General features: G+C 39.4%; 2 protein-coding genes and 1 non-coding gene across 3 annotated transcripts in view; 2 read left to right on the top strand and 1 right to left on the bottom strand.

Moving 5' to 3' along the window:
• Positions 1-17,568, bottom strand: part of Ptp4a2 (protein tyrosine phosphatase 4A2) — a 30,700-nt gene extending 13,132 nt beyond the window's left edge. Inside the window, exon 1 of the mRNA XM_078025820.1 lies at positions 17,435-17,568. Coding sequence (XP_077881946.1) covers positions 17,435-17,458 — 24 coding nt within the window. The 5' untranslated portion in view covers positions 17,459-17,568. The remainder of the gene's footprint in view (positions 1-17,434) is intronic.
• LOC144367985 (uncharacterized) lies at positions 297-20,574 on the top strand. Its single transcript, XM_078025819.1, has 2 exons — positions 297-436; positions 17,435-20,574. The coding sequence occupies exons 1-2, from the start codon at positions 409-411 to the stop codon at positions 17,983-17,985; spliced, it is 579 nt and encodes a 192-aa protein (XP_077881945.1). The 5' UTR covers positions 297-408; the 3' UTR covers positions 17,986-20,574.
• On the top strand, positions 8,889-8,961 carry Trnag-ccc (transfer RNA glycine (anticodon CCC)). The gene has a single exon. It is a non-coding gene; the product is annotated as a tRNA-Gly (tRNA).
• Positions 20,575-22,170: the final 1,596 nt, after the last annotated feature.

The raw sequence follows: 22,170 nt of genomic DNA on the forward strand, positions 1-22,170 counted from the left end.
TTTATGAAGCTTTTCTCTTCAAGATAAGCAGAAGTATTTAGAATCCACACCAATCCAAATTCAACTTGGGCCTCAATGTCTGCAGATGGATTCCTTCGGAGTCCAAAAAAATCCAACTACATACAAAACATAAGCAGCCTTTACTACATTTAGGCACTAGTGAGACACATTAAAAGTGTAGGTCGTTTTTCCACTTTTGTTTACTTGATGCTTAATTTACTGGAGTCATTAAAAGAAATATACTTGCAATAAAAAAAAAAAAGTCAACTATTTCTGAGGCCAGTCTCGGTGTCCAGAGTCTTCAAGGCAATGTTAATTATGGCACATAGAACCCCCAAGCTCACTTGTCAGCGAAAACGCTGTGCTGAGCCTGGCAGAAGTCTGCCCTCACGCTCAGAATCGCCATAAATGTGCAACGTATATTCCAACGAAAAACCTAGGGGAGAAAAACATAAGTAAATGAAATAAGGTTGACAGCATAGTAAATATGCCTTAAGTCAAAAATACATTCTTTAACAGCCAAAGACACATAAAATACCACCAATTCTAAATTATTGCCACCTTGAAGAACAAGATTAAGGGTATGCCAAGAGTTTTAAAAATCAAGAGACTTAAAAGTATACTTTTATTATTTTTTTAAATTGGGTTTTTATTATTTCATGAAGCTTCTATGCCAATAAATTATTTTTAGTTTTTTTTTTTTTTGGGGGGGGGGCATGTAGTAGGATTTTAACCCAGGGGTGCTATACCCTGATTTACATTCCCACCCCTTAATTTTTTTATTTATTTTGACATAGGATCTAAGTTGCCTCAAGACAATTTAGAGCCTCACCAAATTCTTGCAGCTGGACTCCAATTTTCCATCCTCCTTGTCTAAGCCTCCCAAGTCACTAGGATAACAGAAGTATACCACCACACCAGGCTTCAACTCATTTTAAAATAACTATATTTTTTAATTCATTAAAATCATTTTTAAATGATTAGAGGTACTTAAAACTTTTCTCCATGGACTCTTTTTTTATAAAACCTCACAAAGACACCCTTATTTTTCTGCTTTGATGGTTAGATCTTTAGTATGTATTCACTGGTTAGTGTAAAGTACATCTACAAATAAGTGGAGGATATTTACCAAATTTTCACTTCTTTCTATCAAAAATGTATGCCCTGATCCCTAATTATAATACAAGCTCATAAAGCACTTTCAAAAATTACTTCCTTTTCCTCACAACTGAGTAGCTGTACTCCATTTGAGGAATGAGGAAAGAGAATCAAAGAAATAAAATGACTTGTCTTACGATCACACAATAAATTGAGTCCAAATCCAGACCAAAGTCTTCTATTGGCTATGTATTTTTTCCAATTTATCACCCATGCCTAATGACTCAAATAATGTATAAATCCCATCTTCTCATTTCTAGTCTAGTGTACCTTTTTTCGATTTTTCACATCACTGCCTCAAAGTCATCTAAAGGTCAATGCTTCACACAGCATTGTCCACCCTAAATATTATTTCCTACCAAAATATAAGGCAAGAAAGAAAAGTGGCAGATTTTTAATATTAGTTTAGGCCTACTGCTTTAAGACACAGTAGTCTTTATAGCTGGCTCAGTCAGAGAATGTGGCATAATCAAACTCCTATGGAAACAGAGACAAGGTCTAACTTCTTTCACTTGCCTCTTCCCCAAACCACCAATAAACGCTTATTTAAAAAGTCTCCAATCGAGGATATAGCTCGATGATAGAGTTCAATCCCTAGCACCACAAAAACTGAAATTTTTAAAATAATATTATTTGTACTGGAGGTGAAGCTCAGTGACAGAAAATTGTCTAACAAGATTGTGAAGCCCCATTCTGAAAATTAAAGATGTTTAAAGTTCAAAGAGATTAAAATGACAACTAAAACCACAATGATAATTAGTACCAAATCAATGACAAGAACTCAGGTCTCCTAACTCCCTAATTATTTTTTCCTTCAATTTTGAAGTTGCCCACATATTTTTCAAGTCACAATCTTTTTCAAGCAAGTGTAACTTTTCTTCAAATATCTCTCTGAATGATCATCTGCAATTGTGACCTTATAAAAAGGGAAGATTATTAAAGCAACTACTCAAAGAACAATGGTTTGCATGCAGTACAGAGCAAAACACATGAAATTCTAACCTGTTTAAATCCCTTTGATTCAACGATGTTATCACAGCTAATGTGTGTCAGCTGAGCAAAGGCACTGAAAGACCAGCATTGTAGTGGCAGCTAGGCTTAAAAGGTTACAGCTCTAGCATTAAGTTTTCTACCTAGACTCCAGAATTTGCTTAGCAAACAGAACAAGCTTTATCCCATTTTATTCCTCCAAACTCAGTTTAGAAGACTACTTCCAAGGATAATGATAATTCATCATTAGATTTTTCAATAAAAAAAATTTTAGTTATACATGGACACAATATCTTTATTTTGAGTATTTATTTTTTATATGGTGCTGAGGATTAAACTCAGTGCCTCACATATGCGAGACAAGCGCTCAGCCACTGAGCCACAACCCGGCCCTAGATTTTCAATTTTTTAAAAAATATTTTTTTAGTCATAGATGGACACAATACCTTTATTTATTTTTATGTGGTGCTTCGGATCGAACACAGTGCCTCACACTTGCTAGGCAAGCACTCTACTACTGAGCCACAACCCCAACCTTAGATTTTCAATTCTTAATACTAAGAGCTCCTATGAGGACACAGTTCAGTGGTAGAGCCTGCCTACCTCACACCAGGCTCTGGGTTCAATCTCAGACACTGTAAAAATAATAAAATAAAATACGTAGAAAGTCCCAAGACAAGAATTTCTGCCAGGGCTAGGGATATGGCTCAAGCAGTAGCGCGCTCGCCTGGCATGCGTGCTGCCCGGGTTCGATCCTCAGCACCACATACAAAGAAAGATGTTGTGTCCACCGAAAAACCGAAAAATAAATAAATAAACATCTTTTAAAAAAAAGAATTTCTGCCAAAAGTAACAGTGCGTTCTATTAATGTTAAAATATTTTTTAAATATATATTTTTTTTGAGAGAGAGAGAATTTTTTAATATTTATTTTTTAGTTTTCAGCGGACACAACATCTTTGTTTATATTTGGTGCTGAGGATCGAACCCAGGCCACACGCATGCCAGGCGAGCGCAATACTGCTTGAGCCTCATCCCCAGCCCCTATCAATGTTAATACACGATAAAGCTGGGAGTGGTGGCTCATGCCTATAATTCCAGTAATTTAAGAGGCTAAAGCAGGAGAATTAAAGTTTGAGATCAGCTTCAACAACATAGTGAGTTCCTGAAAAAAAAAGGGGGGGGGGTTGGGATGTGGCTCATGGTTAAGCACCTCTGGGTTCAATTTCCAGTACAAAAATAAAATAGAAATAAAAAGTGAACAAGAAAGAAATACAAAATAAAAGCAAGTTTCTGTTCCCTCCAAATCCAAGAATTCAACTAACTATACATCAAAAGTAAAAAATTTTGCACCTGTTAATTCAGCTAAACTAATGTTAACTCTAGTGACACACATAACAATGCAAAGCAAACAGCCTTTAAAAATAAACAACCTGTCACAGCTGTAAAGTACTCAGAAGAAGTTGCAGACCCCTGAATTTTACCATCAATTCTGCACCTGCACACAATGCAGGGAAACTTTCTTATAAAGTTCTGTCTCTGGCATTAATTCTGCTCTACCTAAGTAAAAATTGATTACTGGACTGGGAATGTAGCACAGTGGTATAGTATGTGCTTAGCACACCCAAGGCAATGGGTTAGATCCCCAGCACCACCCCCCCATCCCCCTAAAAAAAACTTTTAATTTGCCAGATGATGTTACATGTTATACTTGACATATAAAGCAGTCAAATTCAAATATGTGCCCAAATATTGTCTCCACCTTTTATCTTTTATAGAGCCTTTTTAATTTTTTTTAGTTGTAGATGGACATAATACATTCAACTTTATTGATTTTTATGAGGATGGAACCCAGTGCCTCACATGTGCCTCACTCTACCACTGAGCTACAACCCCAGCCCTAGAGCCTAACTTTCAAAATATGCATGAGACATTTCCATTTCATAGGCAATATTTCAATCTTCAACAAATGAGCATAACAAAAGGTTGGTCTGACAGAAATCCTTTCAAATTAGGAAGAAGGAGTGAAGGAAAGGATAAAGAAAAGAATGAGGAAAGGGAGCTGGTATAAGAACAAGCAGAGTCACAACAAGCTGAGATAAGAGATAACTTACAACTTTAAAGAGTATGTTAGAGCTTAATTACCTAGGGTCAATAGTATACTGTTAATATTTACCTAGATGAAAATCTAAAACCAAATTGCAGGAAACAATACAATATCCACCATTTAATAGCACATTAGTAAAATAGAAAACTACACAGAAGTTAAAAATAAAACAGGTCTATAATGAACTGTTAAGGAAAGTGTTAAAAGACAAAGTGAAAAGACCAAGGTACATGACAGAATGAATAGTATGTTTAGTAATTTTCTTTTGAGTACTGTATATGCTTTCATACCCAAGGACTATTTGGAAGGTTACAAAGATAAGAGGGTAACAGTGGTTTCCTGGGGGTGGAGAAAGGGTGGGGAAGGCAGGACTAGAGGTTGGAGGTCAAGAGCATAATTTATCTTAGCATATACTATTTGAACTGTTTTCATTTTTTCCGTGTATATATATATTTTCTTAGAGTTCTAGGATAAAGAATCCTATAACAATTTACAATTTAACTATGTTTTTAACAGTGCTATGATCATAGGATTAGAAAGCCTCTAAAGGGCTAATCCCTCTGGCCCAGGCAGGTCTGTAACTACACAACTCCAGGCAAGTATTTTCTTCTGTTAAAAACAATAAATAAGCAAAATTCATGTCCTGCCTACCGACTACAATTCTAAGTTCAAATACAAATACAACAAATTCAAGAAAGGGATTTTATAAAAGCAGCCCCATTTGATTTAACCAAATTTCACTGTACATTCTTTTAAAAATTCTATCAAGCCTCTCCCACCCAGGCTTTCCACACACATACACACACACACAAAAAAAAACTTTTAGCTCCAAATTAAATGATACAATAAATCCTCTAATTTGATGGTCTATGCCAGTATTCACTAAATTAAAACAGCACATTATAACATAATGTGCAAAAAAAAAAAGTTCTAGATAAGAGGAAATAAAATCTAAAAGCAAAGAGCAAGTAAGCATGTTTACTATGTTACTTTTCTTACCAGAAATTCTACAGGAAGTCATGCAAATTTGAGTTGGCTTAGTTTCTATAATCAAGCAATGTAAAAGCATAATTCAACCTGGGCACCATGGCCAACACCTGTAATCCCAGCAACCAGGGAGGCTCAGACAGGAGGACTACAAGTTCAAGGCCAGTTTTAGCAACTTAAAGGGTCCCCTCAGAAACTTAGGGAGAGAGACCCTGTCCCAAAAAAGGACTAGGGATATATAGTTCAGTGGTAAAGTGCACCTGAGTTCAATTCCTTGTACCAAAAAAAAAAAAAAAAAAAAAAGACTTAAATAGCTGCAATAATGTTTTTCTAAAACAAATTCATTTTATGTCAATAATAATAGTAATAGTAATAATAATAATAAACCCGAGATTGGGGTTATAGCTCAGTGGTAGAGCACTTGCCTAGTATGTATGAGGCCCTGGGTTTGATCTCCAGCACCACATAAAACTATATAAACAAAATAAAGGTACTGTATCCATCTACAACTAAAATTATTAATTAAAAAAAAACCTGCACTTCCCATTAAAATAAGTACAAATAATCTACTCTTTCAATAGTAAAGAATTTATCCCAATGAAAAGCTAGAGGGCTGGCCTACCAGGTGTGAGGCCCTGGGTTCGATACCCAGAACACCCCCCCCACAAAAAAAAATCCCCAAATGAAAAACTAGTATTTCTTTACAAACATCTACTTAAGAATTTATTAACTGGCACAGTGGTGCACACCTATAATCCCAGCAGCTCAGGAGGCTGAGGCAGGAGGACTGCCGAGTTCAAAGCCAAGCTCAGCAATTTAGCAAGGCCCTAAGCAACTCACTGAGACCCTATCTCTAAATAAAAGAAAAAAAGGGCTGGAGATGTGGCTCAGTTGTTAAGTGCCCCTGAGTTCAATTCCCAGTACCAAAATAATGGGTTAATTCATAATTTATAAATTAATTCAAATATTTATTGAACAGATACTATATACCACATACTCTTACAGGGGAAGCAAGCAAGAAGAATAAACAAGCAAAAAGTCCTACAAGGGGGCTGGGGATGTGGCTCAAGTGGTAGCGCGCTCGCCTGGCATGCGTGCGGCCCGGGTTCAATCCTCAGCACCACATACCAACAAAGATGTTGTGTCCGCCGAGAACTAAAAAATAAATATTAAAAAAAAAAAAAAAAAAAAAGTCCTACAAGGATGCATCTTCTTATCGGGAGGGTGGGTATCACTGTTATGGAGAAAAATGCAAAGTAGGGGAACTGCCAGAGCAAAAGGAATGAAGGATTCCAATTATAAATAAGCCTATCAAATAAGGTCTTGCTGAAAAGAGTAACATTTTATCATCAAAGACCTGGGGGTGTAAACCAAACAGATACTAGAAGAGCATTTCAAGCAAAGAGATTAGCTATAGCAAAGATTATGAGGTAGCGACATGCTTCATGCTTGGCTTGTTCTAGAAACAAGGGGGCCAGTGCTACAACAACAAAGAGGACAAAGGAATAAACAGAATCAGAGAAGTAAATGAGCCTTACAGGCACTATAAGAATGACTTTTATTCAGAACTCAGTAAAGGATTTCATTCAAGAATGACAATTTGCCAGGTGTGGCAGAACACGCCTGTAATCCCAGTGACTAGGTAGGCTGAAGCAGGAAGATTAAAAATTCAAGGTGAGTCTCAGAAACTTAGTGAGATCCTGTCTCAAAAAAAAAAGAGAGAGAGAGAGAGAGAGAGAGAGAGAGAGAGAGAGAGAGAGAGCTTAGTGGCAAAGCATCCCTGGGTTCAATCCACAGTACAAAAAAAAAAAGAAAAAGAAAATTAAAAAAAATATATATATACACACACACACTTTAAAAATATCTAACTGCTATGTAAAGACACATTATAAGGATGGAAACAGAGAGATGGAGCCTGTTGCTACAATCCAGGAGAGAGATAAAGGTAGCTTGGACTAAAGTAGTAGCAATAAGAGGATGTATTTCAAGATACACTCTTGAGGTAAATCCAAAAGGATTTGTCCACAAATTAGACATGGAGTTTGTGAGAAAATGTCAAGTAACTCAGTAATTATAAAAGTTCAGAGAAGTTTATCCTAATACTCAGAGACTTGTCAAACATTAGACCATAAAATCTCAACCAAAGAAGGAAATTCTTGCTAAACTCAAGCTCATGTCTATAATCCCAGCAATTTGGGAGGCTGAGGCAGGAGGATCTTCAGATCAAAGCTAGCTTCAAGCAACTTAGTGAGACTCCCATCTCAAAATTTAAAAAATAAACAAAAGAGCTGGGAGAATAAGCATCCCTGGTACTACTAAAAAAAAAAAAAAAAAAAGTAAGGAATTTTTTTTAGTAAAGTACTACTCTATCTACTGCATTTTGACCATTTGAGAAAGTATATTAAGACTTGGAAACCAAGGAGAACTCACATTTACTAATTAAGCACTTATCTTCAGATTAATTAGTCTCAACATGAAAATGTTCTCATCTTTCATGACTTACTCCTAACTCATGGGTGCCCTACAAAAACAACTACCCTGTACATCACCTTTACTGTTCCATTTATCAAAAGAAAATGAATATATCTGGCTTCTGAAAACTTAGAAGATTCAAATTAATATTTGTTTCCCTATCCCCACCAATTTCAGTCCTAGGAAGTTGATAAAGAGGTATCCATCAAATTTTATACAATTTAGGATTGAGGGGCTGGGATTGTGGCTCAGTGGTAGAGTGCTCGCCTACCATGCATGAGGCACTGGGCTTGATCCTCAGCACCACATAAATGTAAAGATATTGTATCCACCTAAAACTAAAAAACTAAATAATATATATATATATATATATATACATACACATAAATTTAGGATTGAAAGTATCTGTAAATAAGCTAAAAATAGCATAATGCTTTTTTATTGCTTAAAAAAAAAAGTTTCATAGTTACTCCCTTGGTTATTCCCACTTTTCTACTTCCTCACTGAACTTGATTCTCAAGTTCCAGTACAGAAATCAATAATCAGTTCCATAAAAAGAAATTTGACCTTGATGACAGGAAAACATCTTTTAACATTCAGTATCAGCAGAAGATACATGTCCTGCCACTCAGAAAGGAAAGAAAAGCAATTAACCAACAATCACACCTGCTTCAGAAAACAGTGACAGTTATTTACTGAAGTCCTGTGGGGCCCTGTTCCCACCCAAATGAAAAGGGAGTGGTTTTCAAATTTGTATGTACCCAGATGATTAGCAGTTGTCCTTTTCAAGTTATTTCTACCTCAACAAATAACTATAAAAATTATATTAAATGACTTGAAAATATTTACTTTTCAATATTGTACCTCATTTTTCCTCTAAGATTAGCAATTCTCCAGATGAATCTCTTGTCCAAAAATGTCATTTTTACTTCCATAAATAAAATTTAAATAGCTAAGTGGCACTATTGTCAATTTTCAGGTTTTCTAAAACTTTTTTTTTTTTTTTTAATTATACTGTTTGGGGCTGGGGCTCAGCAGTAGCGCACTTGCCTGGCATGTGTGAGGCACTGGGTTCAATTCTCAGCACCACATATAAATAAAAGTCTATCAACTACTAAAAAAAAATTTTAAAAAAATAAATAAAATTATACTGGTTAAAAATATTAAAAATGGCTGGGAATATAGCTCAGTTGGTAGAGTGCTTGCCTCCCATGCACAAGGCCCTGGGTTCAATCCCCAGTACTACTACCAAAACAACAAACAAACAAACAAAAAAAAAACTAAAAACCCTAACATCTGGGGCTGGGGTTGTACCTCAGTGGCAGAGCACTTGCCTAGCACATGTGAGGCACTGGGTGCACACATGCAAATAAAATAAAGGTATTATGTCCATCTACAACTAAAAATATTTTTTAAAAAACCCTAACTTCATAATCCTAATATTGGGCATTAATCTAACTTTTCAATTACTGTCTTAATATTGCATTAAATAGATTCTATTCATCCATACTTTCATTTCTAGGCAAAGATATCAAGGCTCTCTTTTCTATGGGCTTTATGTTTAAAACAACTTTAATGAGCATTTTAAGGCTCCCAAGCCTTTTTATTATAAAGATAAGGACATTCTTTTTCTAAACAAATGCAGTAACCTTCTTGTACCAATAAGAACTACCTCCAATTAAGTTGCTTTTCCAGGAAGATGATATGTAATGAGCTTTGTAATGTTTTGAACCACCAATTAAAAAAAAAAAAAGTTGCTTTTCCATAAAACTAAACTCCAACATTTGTTTTCCCTCTTCCTTCCATCCTTCTATGTTTAATCGCAAAAGGCTTAGCAATTCTCCTGGAGAACATTTTAAGTCTTAATCATTTTCATGTTTCCACATCTCTCTACATACATTAAACTAAGAACTACTCACTGAACTGATTTCATTACTAAATAAATATATTTAAAATTTGTAACTACAATTGTTTTTTTTTTAAAGAGAGAGTGAGAGAGAGAGAGAGAGAGAGAGAGAGAGAGAGAGAGAGAGAGAGAATTTTTAATATTTATTTATTTTTTTTAGTTCTCGGCAGACACAACATCTTTGTTGGTATGTGGTGCTGAGGATCGAACCCGGGCCGCACGCATGCCAGGCGAGCGCGCTACCACTTGAGCCACATCCCCAGCCCGTAACCTCAATTGTAATAAAGCAAATTCAGTTATAAAAATCCAAAAGGACACCTGGATTCAGCCTGTCAACACCACTGTGAAATGTTTTCTGGGCTATATCAGGACAGTTAGAATGACTGTAACAGCTGCAAGTTCCCTGAGATTGCAAAATAGATACTTGGGAAAGGTTATTTAAATTACCTTTCAAAATAACCTAGAGCACAGAAGCAGCATGCAAAGCAACAACTTCCATAACATTGTTAGCATTATTTTAAATATACCATGCTCCAGAATTTAGCAGTTTATGGATTAGCTTAACACTCTCATTTCCCATTTTGTCCGATGTACTGACACAATACATTTTGTCCAGGGGAGACAGAAACTCTCATGTACAGGATATAGCATAGAACATTCCAACATACATCTTGTCAGCATAAATTCTTTTGTTTGAGCCCCAGTTTTTCTGCTTATTAGAGCATTTTGGTCTAAATTTCCCCTAAAACCGGGTAAATTGCACTTCACTTCCTCTCCTAAGCTTGCTTGATTCACATTATACTTCACAGCTATCTCTCTGTGTATGCTGTTGGTGGTCTTTTAAATATGTTTTCCATTCACTGACTGTAGATAATGACACAAATTTTATTTTCACATAACACAGTTAACTAACATTCACCACCTCTAAAAACCACACAAAGAAAGTAAATGTTGCAATTATATATAAATTTCAGTAAAGTAAAAATGGTGAAATATTTCCATCATGTCAGGTCAAGAGGCTACTATTATTCTCTCACTAGCTTAGTTCAACATGGATTCATGCTGAACTTGCTTTTCTTTCCAATTAAATAATGCAAAATTCAATCTGTCTTGTCCTCTTTTCTCCAAATACTATTAACCACTACCTTGGAACGATACAAAAATGCAGAAAAAAAATACTTTTTAAAATTTTTATTTTGGGTACTAGAGACTGAACCCAGGGGCACACTCTACTACTGAGCCAACCCTTTTCATTTATTTTGAGACAGGCTCTCACTAAGCTGTCCAGGCTGGCCTTGAACTTGGAATCCTTCTGCTTCAGCCTTGGGAACAGTAGCTGGAATTAAACGCTGTGCCACCAAACCCAGGAGCAGATCCAACCTTTGAAAAGGCATTTGCAATTCTATGTACATACCATACAAACACTACCCAGGATTAAACTCCTAGAAGAGTCAATGTGGGTGAAAAATATTTGATGGGATTTAAGTTCTCATATTAATGCTACATACTTTGAAAAGAAAAAGCAAGCATAGAAAGAATGAAATAGGATTAAGTCTTCTGAGAAAAAGGCAAAACTTTTCTTACAGAACTGGTAGGAACAGTGAAAGACCATGATATAGTATGACTTGAGAAAGGAGTAAGGCATTTGGCTAGATAATTCTGGAGAGTCCTTAACCATGCAAAGAATTTCATCTCAATTCAAATGCACTAAAAGCTCTTAAAAATTTTAAAGCAGAATAGCAGTCAAGAAAAAAAGAGGAAATATTGCTGTAATGGTATTGATTCTTCTGATTTTAGAAGGCCCATAATTACCAAAAAGCATAACAAAACATTCTCAACTTAATAAATCCTGATAGTTGAATTATTTTTTCTAGAGAACATATAAATAAGTTTAACTAAATCTTACTGGTTGAGGAACTCTCGTTAGAAAAACAAAGGTGAACTTATATTTTCCATGCTTTTCACCCAGAAAGATCCAAATCTGCAAAATTTCAACTAATAACCAAAAGGAAGCTTGTTTGTGACCACACATCTGGAATGAAGAATGTCACTATATTGTTTCTCTATCACATCCTTCTCAATTTGCTGACAAATCCTACTGATGACTCATATCCTTCTGTACAAACCAGGCACTCTTTTCCCTCACCATAGGCTTTTCACAAGTAATGGAACACAAAAAAGGTTATCAATTTTCTTTGCTACTAACAACAAATATCAAATATGTATACCCACCAAATTTACAAATACAGTGGTAGTTCAACCTGGCAAATGTTTCTAGTAAACAATGGGAAAAGAAGATGCTCAAATCTTACTTTTCGAAAACAATGGAAGAAAGCAGACTTGATAGTGAGTTTGAATTCATGTCAAATGATACATTAACTAAGAGCCAACATTTCTGACCACTGCAGAAATAAAAATATAAAGTAATTTTTGTGATCTGGTAAAACAAATATATCATGTGTGCATTTTATGCCAAAAGAATTAACATTTTCTGAGAAGAATGAAATTTCAACCCAAAAATACTATGAAAGGAATTAAATACACCACTTCTCTAAAGGTAAAGAGTGTTCTAATGCTCAAAATATTTTTTCAAACCAGGCTCAACTAGCAAAGAATCACAGAAAATCCTCATCTTGAAATTCTCTATAGTTTAAAAAGCCAACACAATACAATATAAATTTATATTCAAATAATGAAATTTAGTTCTCAGGCCACTTAAATAGGAGTTGATGCTGTTAACAGAACCTATCAATGAGAAAACTGGTACAAATAAACAAAAAATACATGTATTCAAGTTGAATAAAAATATAGGCAACTAGACACAGTGGTGCACATCTATAATCCCAGTGACTCAAGAGGATGAGGCAGGAGGATTCCAGGTTCTAGGTCAGCCTCTGCAATTTAGTGAGACTCTATCTCAAAATAAAAATTACAAAAAGAACTGGGGCCAGGTAGTCCGCACACACCTGTTATCCCAGTGGCTCGAGAAGCTGAGGCAGGAGAATCACAAGTTCAAAGCCAGCCTCAGCAACTTAGCAAGGCTCTAAACAACTCAGTGAGACCCCCCTGTGTCTCTAAATAAAAATACAAAAAAGGACTCAGTGGTTAAGCGTCTCTGGGTTCAATCCCTGGTACCAAAAGAAAAAAGGACTGGGGATATAGCTCAGAGGTAAGCCTCTAGGTTCAATCCCTATCCCTCCTCATTATGCATAAGAGTGTGTGTGCGTGTGCACACGCACACACACACAGTGCATGTGTGCTATGTATGTGTATTATCTGTCAATTTCAGTGCAGGGAAAACTAACTTAGGACATACCCAAGGCTTATTTTCTCACCTGCATCCTGATAACTTCACCATGGGGACCTGTGGAAAGTAGACAGCCTAGAGTATTGTATACAGTTTCTTTCATGAAAGTGTTAGGGTGATGACATTTTCTGGTTCAGCCTAGAGTTCTATAACTCCAAGAAACAAAAGATTTACATATAACATCCACTTCAGCTCTACACCAAGCAATCCTATAAGGCATCAAGTCCCAAGAGAGTAACTAGGAAGTCAAATGAACTAGAGAATGTGTTTCAATGAATAAAACAAATAATTGGAGGAAGCTACCAAACACTTCTATACATAATATTTCTGAGGCTGAAAATGAAGAAAAGACTCTAGTATTCCAGATTAACATATTCAAGTCACCATTTCCTCAAAGCAATTGTAATAGGTGGCATCCATGGTTCTCTACAGCAATTTAAATACTTTAAGCTTCAAGAGGAAAAAAAAAATATTTTTACCCACTATCATCTACTTACAAATACCTTTTAACCTAGATTTTAAAACTTAGGATTCAGCAATCTATAAACCAATTTCCTTAATTATGTGAAGCTGAAAGAATACCCCTTACTCACAAAATTACTGAGTTTTAAATAAGATGCGATCTGCTATAAAAAAAAGATTCTCACAAAGAGAATGTTGAAACCTAAAGCCCTAAACTTTAATGTTGGACTTTACAAATATCCCAAGGCCACTAGATCTCCACCACTACCCTGTTCATTAAACATAACTTAAACTACACCATTTTAAAACTATGGACTCTGATTTCCAGTTATTCAAAATTTTTAAATATCCCAATCCTTCTCAACAAGTTCTATAACCTGAAAGGAAAACAAACAAATAAAAAGAAAAACCCTTAGGTTTTACTTTAACAAGTTTCACTCTTCCAAGAGCAACAGCTGAAAACTTATGTACTGTTCCTCTAAATCTTATTTGTGAATGCTTTTTCTAGAGTATTCATTGATTACCAACTCACATTCCAACAAAAAGGAACAAGTACAAACTCTGCGAACTAAATCCCTACTGAATTTCAACTTTCTGTCTCAAAATTATAATTACAACATAAGGAAATACTACCTTTAAAGGAAAAATGAAGAAAAAGTTCAAGAAAGGAGCTCAGGGATATTGTTCAGTGGTAGAACATGACCATCTTGTTCACAACTTTTTTTCAAGTAAATTGTGTGTGTGTGTGTGTGTGTGTGTGTGTGTGTGTGTACATACATACACTACAGAGGACTTTCTGACTTTCTAAAAATGTTATAAGCAAAAGCATTCAAACATACTCTTCCCTACTGCCATCAAAGTTCAGTGATTTTGTAAACCGTTTCTGCCTATAAACTTGGTTCATTCATATTAAATATTACTTGCCTGAATCACAGAAGGAGTGGTCTGACTCCCTGTTCTGAGTCAGAAAATACCAGGTTCAGCAGTTCTAAACTATTTTTCATTTGTAAAGGTGTTCTAAAACGCCAGCTTTTTCTAGCTCTAAATGTGACAGTTAAATTTTTGCCTTCATAAAGTCTTCGTGGTAATATTTAACATCTGTAATTTAATTTATAACTAACAAAGTGCTTTCACATGAATTTTCTCACAAGATCTTTACAATCTCCTAATTTAAGTACTACACACATCTCAACAGAGAAACAAAGTGGCAACTTCCAGTTGACTGTTAGCCCCAATACACTCCTCCCCTACCCCTCCCCCACAAAAAAATAAAAAATTAAAAAAAAAAAACATAAAAGGCTGCTGCATTTCTTTAATCACACTTCTCTCTCCCAGACATATCCCAGGTGCCTCATAAAAACTGTCTCAAAGCACACAACCTGGGGCCCCAAGAGTTTCAAGGCAAATCTGCCTCCCACATAAAAGCCTAGTTTAGGCCTCTAAGAGCCTGAAGTCAGCATCTCCCAAAACCACTGCTGTGCCTCCAGCTATTCAGCCTTCTCCATTAACTTCTATAGATCTCATCTGTACAAGCTGCTAGGTCACTATGTGGATAAGAGATCTCAAAGTGAGACCATCTATTGAGAGGGAAGTATGGTACAGAGAAATATCAGGACTTTTGAATCAAAAATACCTCAATTTTTAATCCAGCTTCCATATGTATTATCTGTGTGACCTGGGACAAATTACTCAACCTTTTGATTCTGTTTCTCTTTATCTCATCACCATGGGACCTCATCACCAAATTCCTAGTGCTTGGCAAACAGAAGCAACTCAAAATATGTCAAATCAATGCAAATGAAGGTTAACTAACTCCTTTATTGTGGTTGTGAGAATTAAATCAGAGCACATAAAAAAACACCTGTAGCATAGTAGGCACTTAATATTAATTAATCCCTGAACAGTGACAATACTATTTCTGAAAGCAGAGAATACTAGTGACTGAGAAAAAAAACACAATAATGAAATTTATACCTAATTATATACCAGTGGTTTTAATTCTAATTCTGTCTATTGTCAAAAGAACAACTTTACTCTTTGCTTGTCATACTGAAAGACTCCCAAATTCAAAAAATAATATTATCTTCTAAGATTGTATTAAGATATGAAATCCCTATCAAGGAACTCTTCATTAGGAATCCTTATATTTGGGGCTGGCATTGTGGCTCAGCAGTGGAGTACTTGCCTGGCACGTGCAGAGGCCTGGGTTCAATCCTCAGCACCACATATAAATAAATGAAATGGGGGTACTGTGTCTAACTACAAGTAAAAAATAAATATATATTTTAAAAAGGAATCTCTAAATTTGCCTGTTGTGGTAGAAGTACATCCTGAAAACCCAGTCCTGAGGCAGGAAGATCTCAAGTTCAAAGTCAGCCTCAGCAACTTAGCAAGACCATAAATCAAAATTAAAAAAAAAAAAAAAAAATTTGAAAGGACGGGGTAAAGCACCCATGGATTCAATCCCCAGCAAAGGGGGGGGGTCCCTATTTCTACAACACCAGATTGGGAGGAAGTCCACCACAATCATCAGTTTATTCAATATGCAACTTCAAAAATCAAGACAGGCACACTCGCCACCTGTAATCCTAGCAGCTCAGGATGCTGAGACAGAAGCTCAAAGCCAGCACCAGAAAAAGCGAGGCCCTAAGCAACTCAGTAAGACCCTATCTCTAAAAAAATACAAAATAGGACTGGGGATGTGGCTAAGTGGTCGAGTGCCCCTGAGTTCAATGCCAGGTACCCACAACCCCAAAAAATAAATAAAGTCAAGATCAGAATCTTGGCAAACAACTTAGCATCTTCACCAATCCAGTGGTATGTCAGCAAGTGATTCTGAAACCTGATAATGTCCTTCTGTGTCCTTCCTTTCCTTGTGCACACTTTACAAGGCATAACTTCATTCACTTCCTGCCGGAAATTACTCTGTAATACATATAACATGGCAACAAGTAAGTGCCAAGTACTAATCCAGTAGCGGTTGAGAGCTGGTGACTCCAAATTGACAAGCATTTTGCTGAATGTTTACAGGAATTCTAGAACTAGTCACTTTAAGTATCTTGACAACTTCCAGGAAACAATAAATTAACCTATGTTTCTTCTTCATCAATGTTATACTATTGTCATTTCTTAGGAACTTTTCTCCAGAAGAACAGGAGTTACAACACGAAAGATACTGTTTCAATTTACCTACCAATAAAATTCCTTTCACCTGAAAAAATTAGCAAACTTTACAAAAAAAAAAAAGTTTATGCTTCTGAATACAGGCAAGAGTGCAGGCTTTAGGGCAAGTGTCAAGTATGTTGGTTACGTCTGAGCCCCCAGACTAAGACCGGATGGCAACCACATCCTTGAAAATCCAGAAATGTGTGTCAATATCACTAAACATGGACAAAAAAAAATTATAGAAATAAAAGGCCACATTCTTTCTAAGAAGAAAAAAAAAAAAACAGTGTCACTGGGAGAAGCCTCCAACCTTGTCCTCTTTACTTGAACGCAAAGACCCAGGGACAAGAAGCTCCTGGAGGGAACTCGCTTACCCAAGACACCAGGGTTCACTACCACCTCACACAAAGACCAAGGGGAAGGGCGTCCGGGATGCCTGCTCACACGGTGGACAAATGCAGGCACACCCTTACACACTCCCCCATCTGCTACTCACCTTCTCCCCTACACCGCCTCTGCCCCCAGTCTCCCCACGCTCCCCTCGCTCCGTCACTGCCTCCCTACGCTCTCCCCCACGCTCACTCACCCCGTACTTTCTCCCCCCACCCACTCTCCCCTCCCGGCGCTCCCACAAGGACACTCACACTCTCGCCCAACACACGCGCTCCCCCCCGCGCGCACACACGCCCCACATTCTTCCACACACACGATCCCGCTCGCTCACCCACCCTGGCGCTCCACGCTGCCGGCCGCGCTCCCCGCCCCCGGGCCGGCCCTCCTTCCGGGGACGTGTCTCGGGCCTGCACTAATGGCAGCGGCGCCTCCCGCCCTCCCCTTCCCCGAGGCCCCGACGCGGGGCCGCCCGGGAGGGGCGCACTCACGCTGGCGAGCTGGGGACTGGGCATTGAAGTCCGGCGGCGGCGGGAGCGAGGAGGCGCCTCTCTCCTCAGTCACCTCGGCGGCGGCGGCGGCGGCGGTAGCGGTGGCGGCGGCGGCGACGACTCCCCCCCAGCCTCGGCGCGCGACACCCGGCCCGGCCCGGCGGCGGCGGCGGAGCGTGTCCACGAGTCCGTCTTGCTGCTGCTGCTGCGGCCGCCGCTGCGTCTCCTGCTGCCGCCGCTGCCGCCGCTGTCCTGTGGTGTTGCCTCGCGCCGTGCCCGACCGCCGCTGCCGCTCTAGCCGCTCCCGGACGGACGACGGTTACAGCCTGGCCGATCGCGCCGCCGCCACCACCGCTGCGCGCGCAGCCGGAACCAGCTCCCGCCGCCGCCCCTCAGGGGGCGCTGCGGGGCGCGGCGCGCGCGGCCGCCGGCCCGCCCTCCGAGCCACTGACTGGCTGGCGGCTGGCTCGCAGGCAGTTGGGCCCGCCCACCTGCCCCACGGGGCGCTGACCCACTGCCCTCAGCGCCTCCCCCGCTCCTCCTCTTCGTGATTCGTTCCGCTCCGCACTCCTGGCGACGGAAGGCGCGTCCATGTGACCGGGGAGGGGGTGCAAGCGTGACCCAGAGAGTCACCAGCCCAGGCTGCGGCCCGCCCATCCGCACCTGGGCTGGGTCAAGGACCCAGGACTGCCGGGTGACCCCAAGGTCGTAGTGCTGATTCCCGCTCCCGGGCCGCTCATCCCGGAGCCAGATGTTGATGGGACGGGGCGGCAACCGAGTCTTGTGCTCGGGGATTTCCAACTCAGAAGTGAGAACGGGGCAGCTGAGTTCTTGGCTGCCCTTCCTGGAGGCCTCAAAAGGCTTGCGCATCTTCTCGCAGGATAGTTCTGCGCTGCTTCCCACCCCCCACCTTCTCCAGCAAGATCATAAGCACAGAAGTAAGAACTCTCCTTGACCAAAACTCAGATTGTAGGATGAAAGAGCTTGGCCAAGTGATTTCCTAAGTATTCTCCACTACTAAATGGAAATAAACCACTTCATTGGGCTCTTCACGTAACAATAATATATAGAAAAAGTGCCTGATTGAAGAAAGACCCTGCATTTCAAGGTTTCCAACCTAACTAATGTCCCATTTAATGACGTAGATTATTCTAGAGATTCTCCAGTGGAAAGGTTTTATCCTTTTGCCTTGGAAGCTGGCCAGAAATTCTTTGCCAAATCATGCGTCCTGAGTTTTGGTTTGGAAAATGTGGTCACCATTGAGTTGAGAGACTGGTTCGGGCCACTGCCAGATGGCAGCTAGGAAAGGCCTTGGAGGGTGGCTTGGGAGGAAGAGGGGAGGCTCCGCCAGGAGAGTTGGGAGCCGGGGAGTTCTGTCCACCCTGGAAATCCCAGTTGCCCAGAACTAGCACCTTTCTAGAAGGAAATGAAGTTGTCCCTTGGGCTGTCTTCTCTCCCACCTTACTACCACACACATGTTCATCCTGCCCTAAGGGGAAAAGCAGTGGTCAGTCATCATTAGTTCTTCACGAGGTGGACCTATGGCATTGCTCCTGACCAGAAGGCTTCCATTAAAGCTTAGCGCTAAAAAGAAGGGCCTTATGACTCAGCGGCATCAGAACTTGGAATGTTTACCACCAGCAGGTGGCCCAGGAGGGGGTATTCTAGGGCAAGGCTGGCCGGTAGGGTTGTGTGGGAGTTGAAAGGCCTTGAGGAGCAAGAGGGACTACAGATCAGAAACAAGGATCTCTGGTGAAGAAGCACAGGCTCAGCTAGTGCGTGCATTCTACCTGCCTCCAGCAGGTAGTCTTTTCCACTTCCTAGAATCAAATTGCAAATGGAGAACAACCTTCTCTCCAAAACTTGCTGCATCTCCTTCTTAGTGATTCTTAAAGTCTCAAAACACCTTATGCAATCCTGGCCATACCACTTATAATACTATATTGTGAATGCCTATTTTCATGATTTTCCCCTGCTTAGACTCATCTACTTAGGGCAACCTACTAGATTGTAGAACAAATGAATGAATCTTCCCTCCATCTGGCTCTTAGCCCAGCCCTAAAATATCAGTAAATACTATAACAACATAAGGATAACAATAATGGCTATGATAATGGCCATTTATTAAGCATTCACTCTATTCCAAGCCCTGAGCAAGGTGTTTTTAAATATATTATCAAGTTTATGCTTCAAAATAACCCTATGAGTAAGATATTATTATGCCATTTTAAAAGGGAATGGAAGCTCAGAGAGACGAAATAACAGAAGCAAGATTCAGCCCAGGTTTGTCTTCCTGTGGAGCCTAAATAATCATGATGTTAATTCATGACTTGTGTCAATTATCAGTGTTCCTCAGAGTAAGCTGGAAACCTTTCTGGGATGTTGGAAAGACATCTCTAAGAATGAAAGGCCTTTGACCACAGTGACACTACCACTTTCCCTTATCCCCAGGCCAGCAGAGAGATGCCCTAGCTTCTGACCTACAAATGGTTTCCCAAAGAAGGCTGTAATTGGCTTTACTTCCTCTACACCTCAAACAAATCAGGAACTGGGCTGCAGGCACCTTATTAAATCATGATCCACCCTTGGCAGTGAATTTCATACATAAGTGCCCTGAGTTTATCCAGGACTTTTGCGGAAGCATTCCAAGTGCCATTTGCTTATTAATCCTCCCAGTGTCCCTGTGAGGCAAAACTGGCAGCATTCTTGGCTGATTTTATAGAGTGTTAGCTCCTTGAGAGCAGGAGCTGTGTGGGCCTGCCACACACATGGGTTGGAGAAAGAGTAATGATGATATGGCAAAGAAATGCAAGCCCTGATGTTCAAACACAACCCAGGTGCCTAGTTCCCACAATGGGCCTCCATGCTGTTTTATCTGGCATTCTTGCATTGCCATGTAGTTGCTATGTAACCTTGGAAAGGTACTTCATATCTCTGAGTCTCAATTTCCCCATTTATAAAATGGAAAAGGTAACACCATCTCATAAAATGTGTTTTTGGAAACTGAAGGAGTTAGTGTACATATTCATGGAACACTGTGATGGACACGTGTTAAGTGTTTAATAAATATTAGCTAAATATTAATACTATTAGAATGGTACTCAGTACTGTAGAATGAATAAATGGAATTAGCTTTGATATCACTGGTTCTGTTGAGTTCATTTTAAAATTACAGGCCTGTAATCCCAGCAGCTTGGGAGGCTGAGACAGGAGGATTGCAAGTTCAAAGCCAGCCTCAGCAACTTAGCAAGGCCCTAAGCAACTCAGTGAGACCCTGTCTATAAATAAAATACAAAATAGGGCTGGGGATGTGGCTCAGTGGCCAAGTACCCTGAATTCAATCTCCGGTACCCAAAAAATAAAATAATAATAATAAAATAAAACAGGCTCTAACCTACACTCAGTGGCATGTACTTATATTTCCAGCTATTCATGAAGCTGAGGCGGGAGGATCACTTGAACCCAGGACTTCAAGACCTCATATATAAAAATAAATAAATATAAAGCTGTAGACTCTGCTACTTACTATTAGGTTTGTGACAGTGGACAGATGTCTTCATGAAAAAAACTCTGTCCTCCTCTATCATATGGGATGATAGCTCTGAAATGATGAGCTTGAAAGTTCTTTGTAAACTGACAAACACTGTAAAGACATTAGAGATTGCCAGGCATGCTGGTACATGCCCATAATCCCAGATACTCCAGCAGCTGAAGCAGGAAGATTGCAAGTTCAAGCCAGCCTCACAAATTAGTGAGACCCTGTCCAAAGAAATAGGGGCTGGGGATGTGACTCAGTAGTAGAGCATTTTCCTGGCATGCATGAGGCCCTGAATTTGATCCTCAGCACTGCAAAATAAATAAATAAAATCATAACTAGATATATAGACAGACTGATCTTAAAAGGGGAGCTGGGAATGTGGCTCAATGGTAGAAGACCCAGGGTTCAATCCCCAATACAGGGGGGTGGTGTTGAGGAGAATGAAAAGAAATATGGGTGTGGTCCAGGCATTTGTACAGCCTGTAATCCTAGCAACTCTGGAGGGTGAGCCAGGGGAATCAAAAGTTGGAGGTTAGCCTCATCTCAAGTTTGAGACCAGATTCAACAACTTAGAGAAACCAAATGGGGAGGTAATTCAGTAGTAATGTGCCTCTGAGTTCAATCCCAGTATCCTCCCCCCCCAAAAAAAGTATATTTAGAGTAGCTGGCACAGGGGAAGGTGGTCCATAAAAGTTACTTTCCTACCCCCTAACAAACAAGTCTTGCCTTTCAATGACCTAAGTAAAGGAAATGACAGGGTGTGGTGGGAAATGTATGCAACCAACAGAGCTGGGGTTATTTCTGGCTTTGCCACTTGGTGACCTTGAGGAATTTACCTATCCTCATTGGGCCTTCTGATTCCTTGCCTCTAATACTAAAAAAAAAAAAAAAAATTAGGAAGAGAAAAGCAATAGAGGGTACCCTGTCTCATAGTAAGGGACTGCTCAATAAGCCAGAGCTACTAAGGAATATACTGACACTTATGAAGTACTCTTATGAAAAGGACTCAGTTGGGCCCAGAGGCTGGTGCAGGTCTGTAATTTCAGGGACTCAGAAGGTTGAGGCAGGAATTTAGCAAATTTGAGGCCAGCCTCAGCAACTTGGCAAAACCTTGTCTCAAAAAATTTTGTACTGGGGATTGATCCAGGGAGCTTTACCACTGAGCTAAGTCCCCAGCCCTTTTTATTTTTAATTTTGA

This window comes from Ictidomys tridecemlineatus, chromosome 11 (assembly GCF_052094955.1).
Source record: "Ictidomys tridecemlineatus isolate mIctTri1 chromosome 11, mIctTri1.hap1, whole genome shotgun sequence".
Lineage (NCBI taxonomy): Eukaryota > Metazoa > Chordata > Mammalia > Rodentia > Sciuridae > Ictidomys > Ictidomys tridecemlineatus.

What these genes read in the sequence shown, in the direction of transcription:
- LOC144367985 (XM_078025819.1), top strand. Translation starts at nt 409, where the DNA reads ATGTGCAACGTATATTCCAACGAAAAAC. An exon ending in CGTATATTCCAACGAAAAAC is followed by an intron (nt 437 to 17,434) that starts CTAGGGGAGAAA and finishes GGGCGCACTCAC; the next exon opens with GCTGGCGAGCTGGGGACTGG.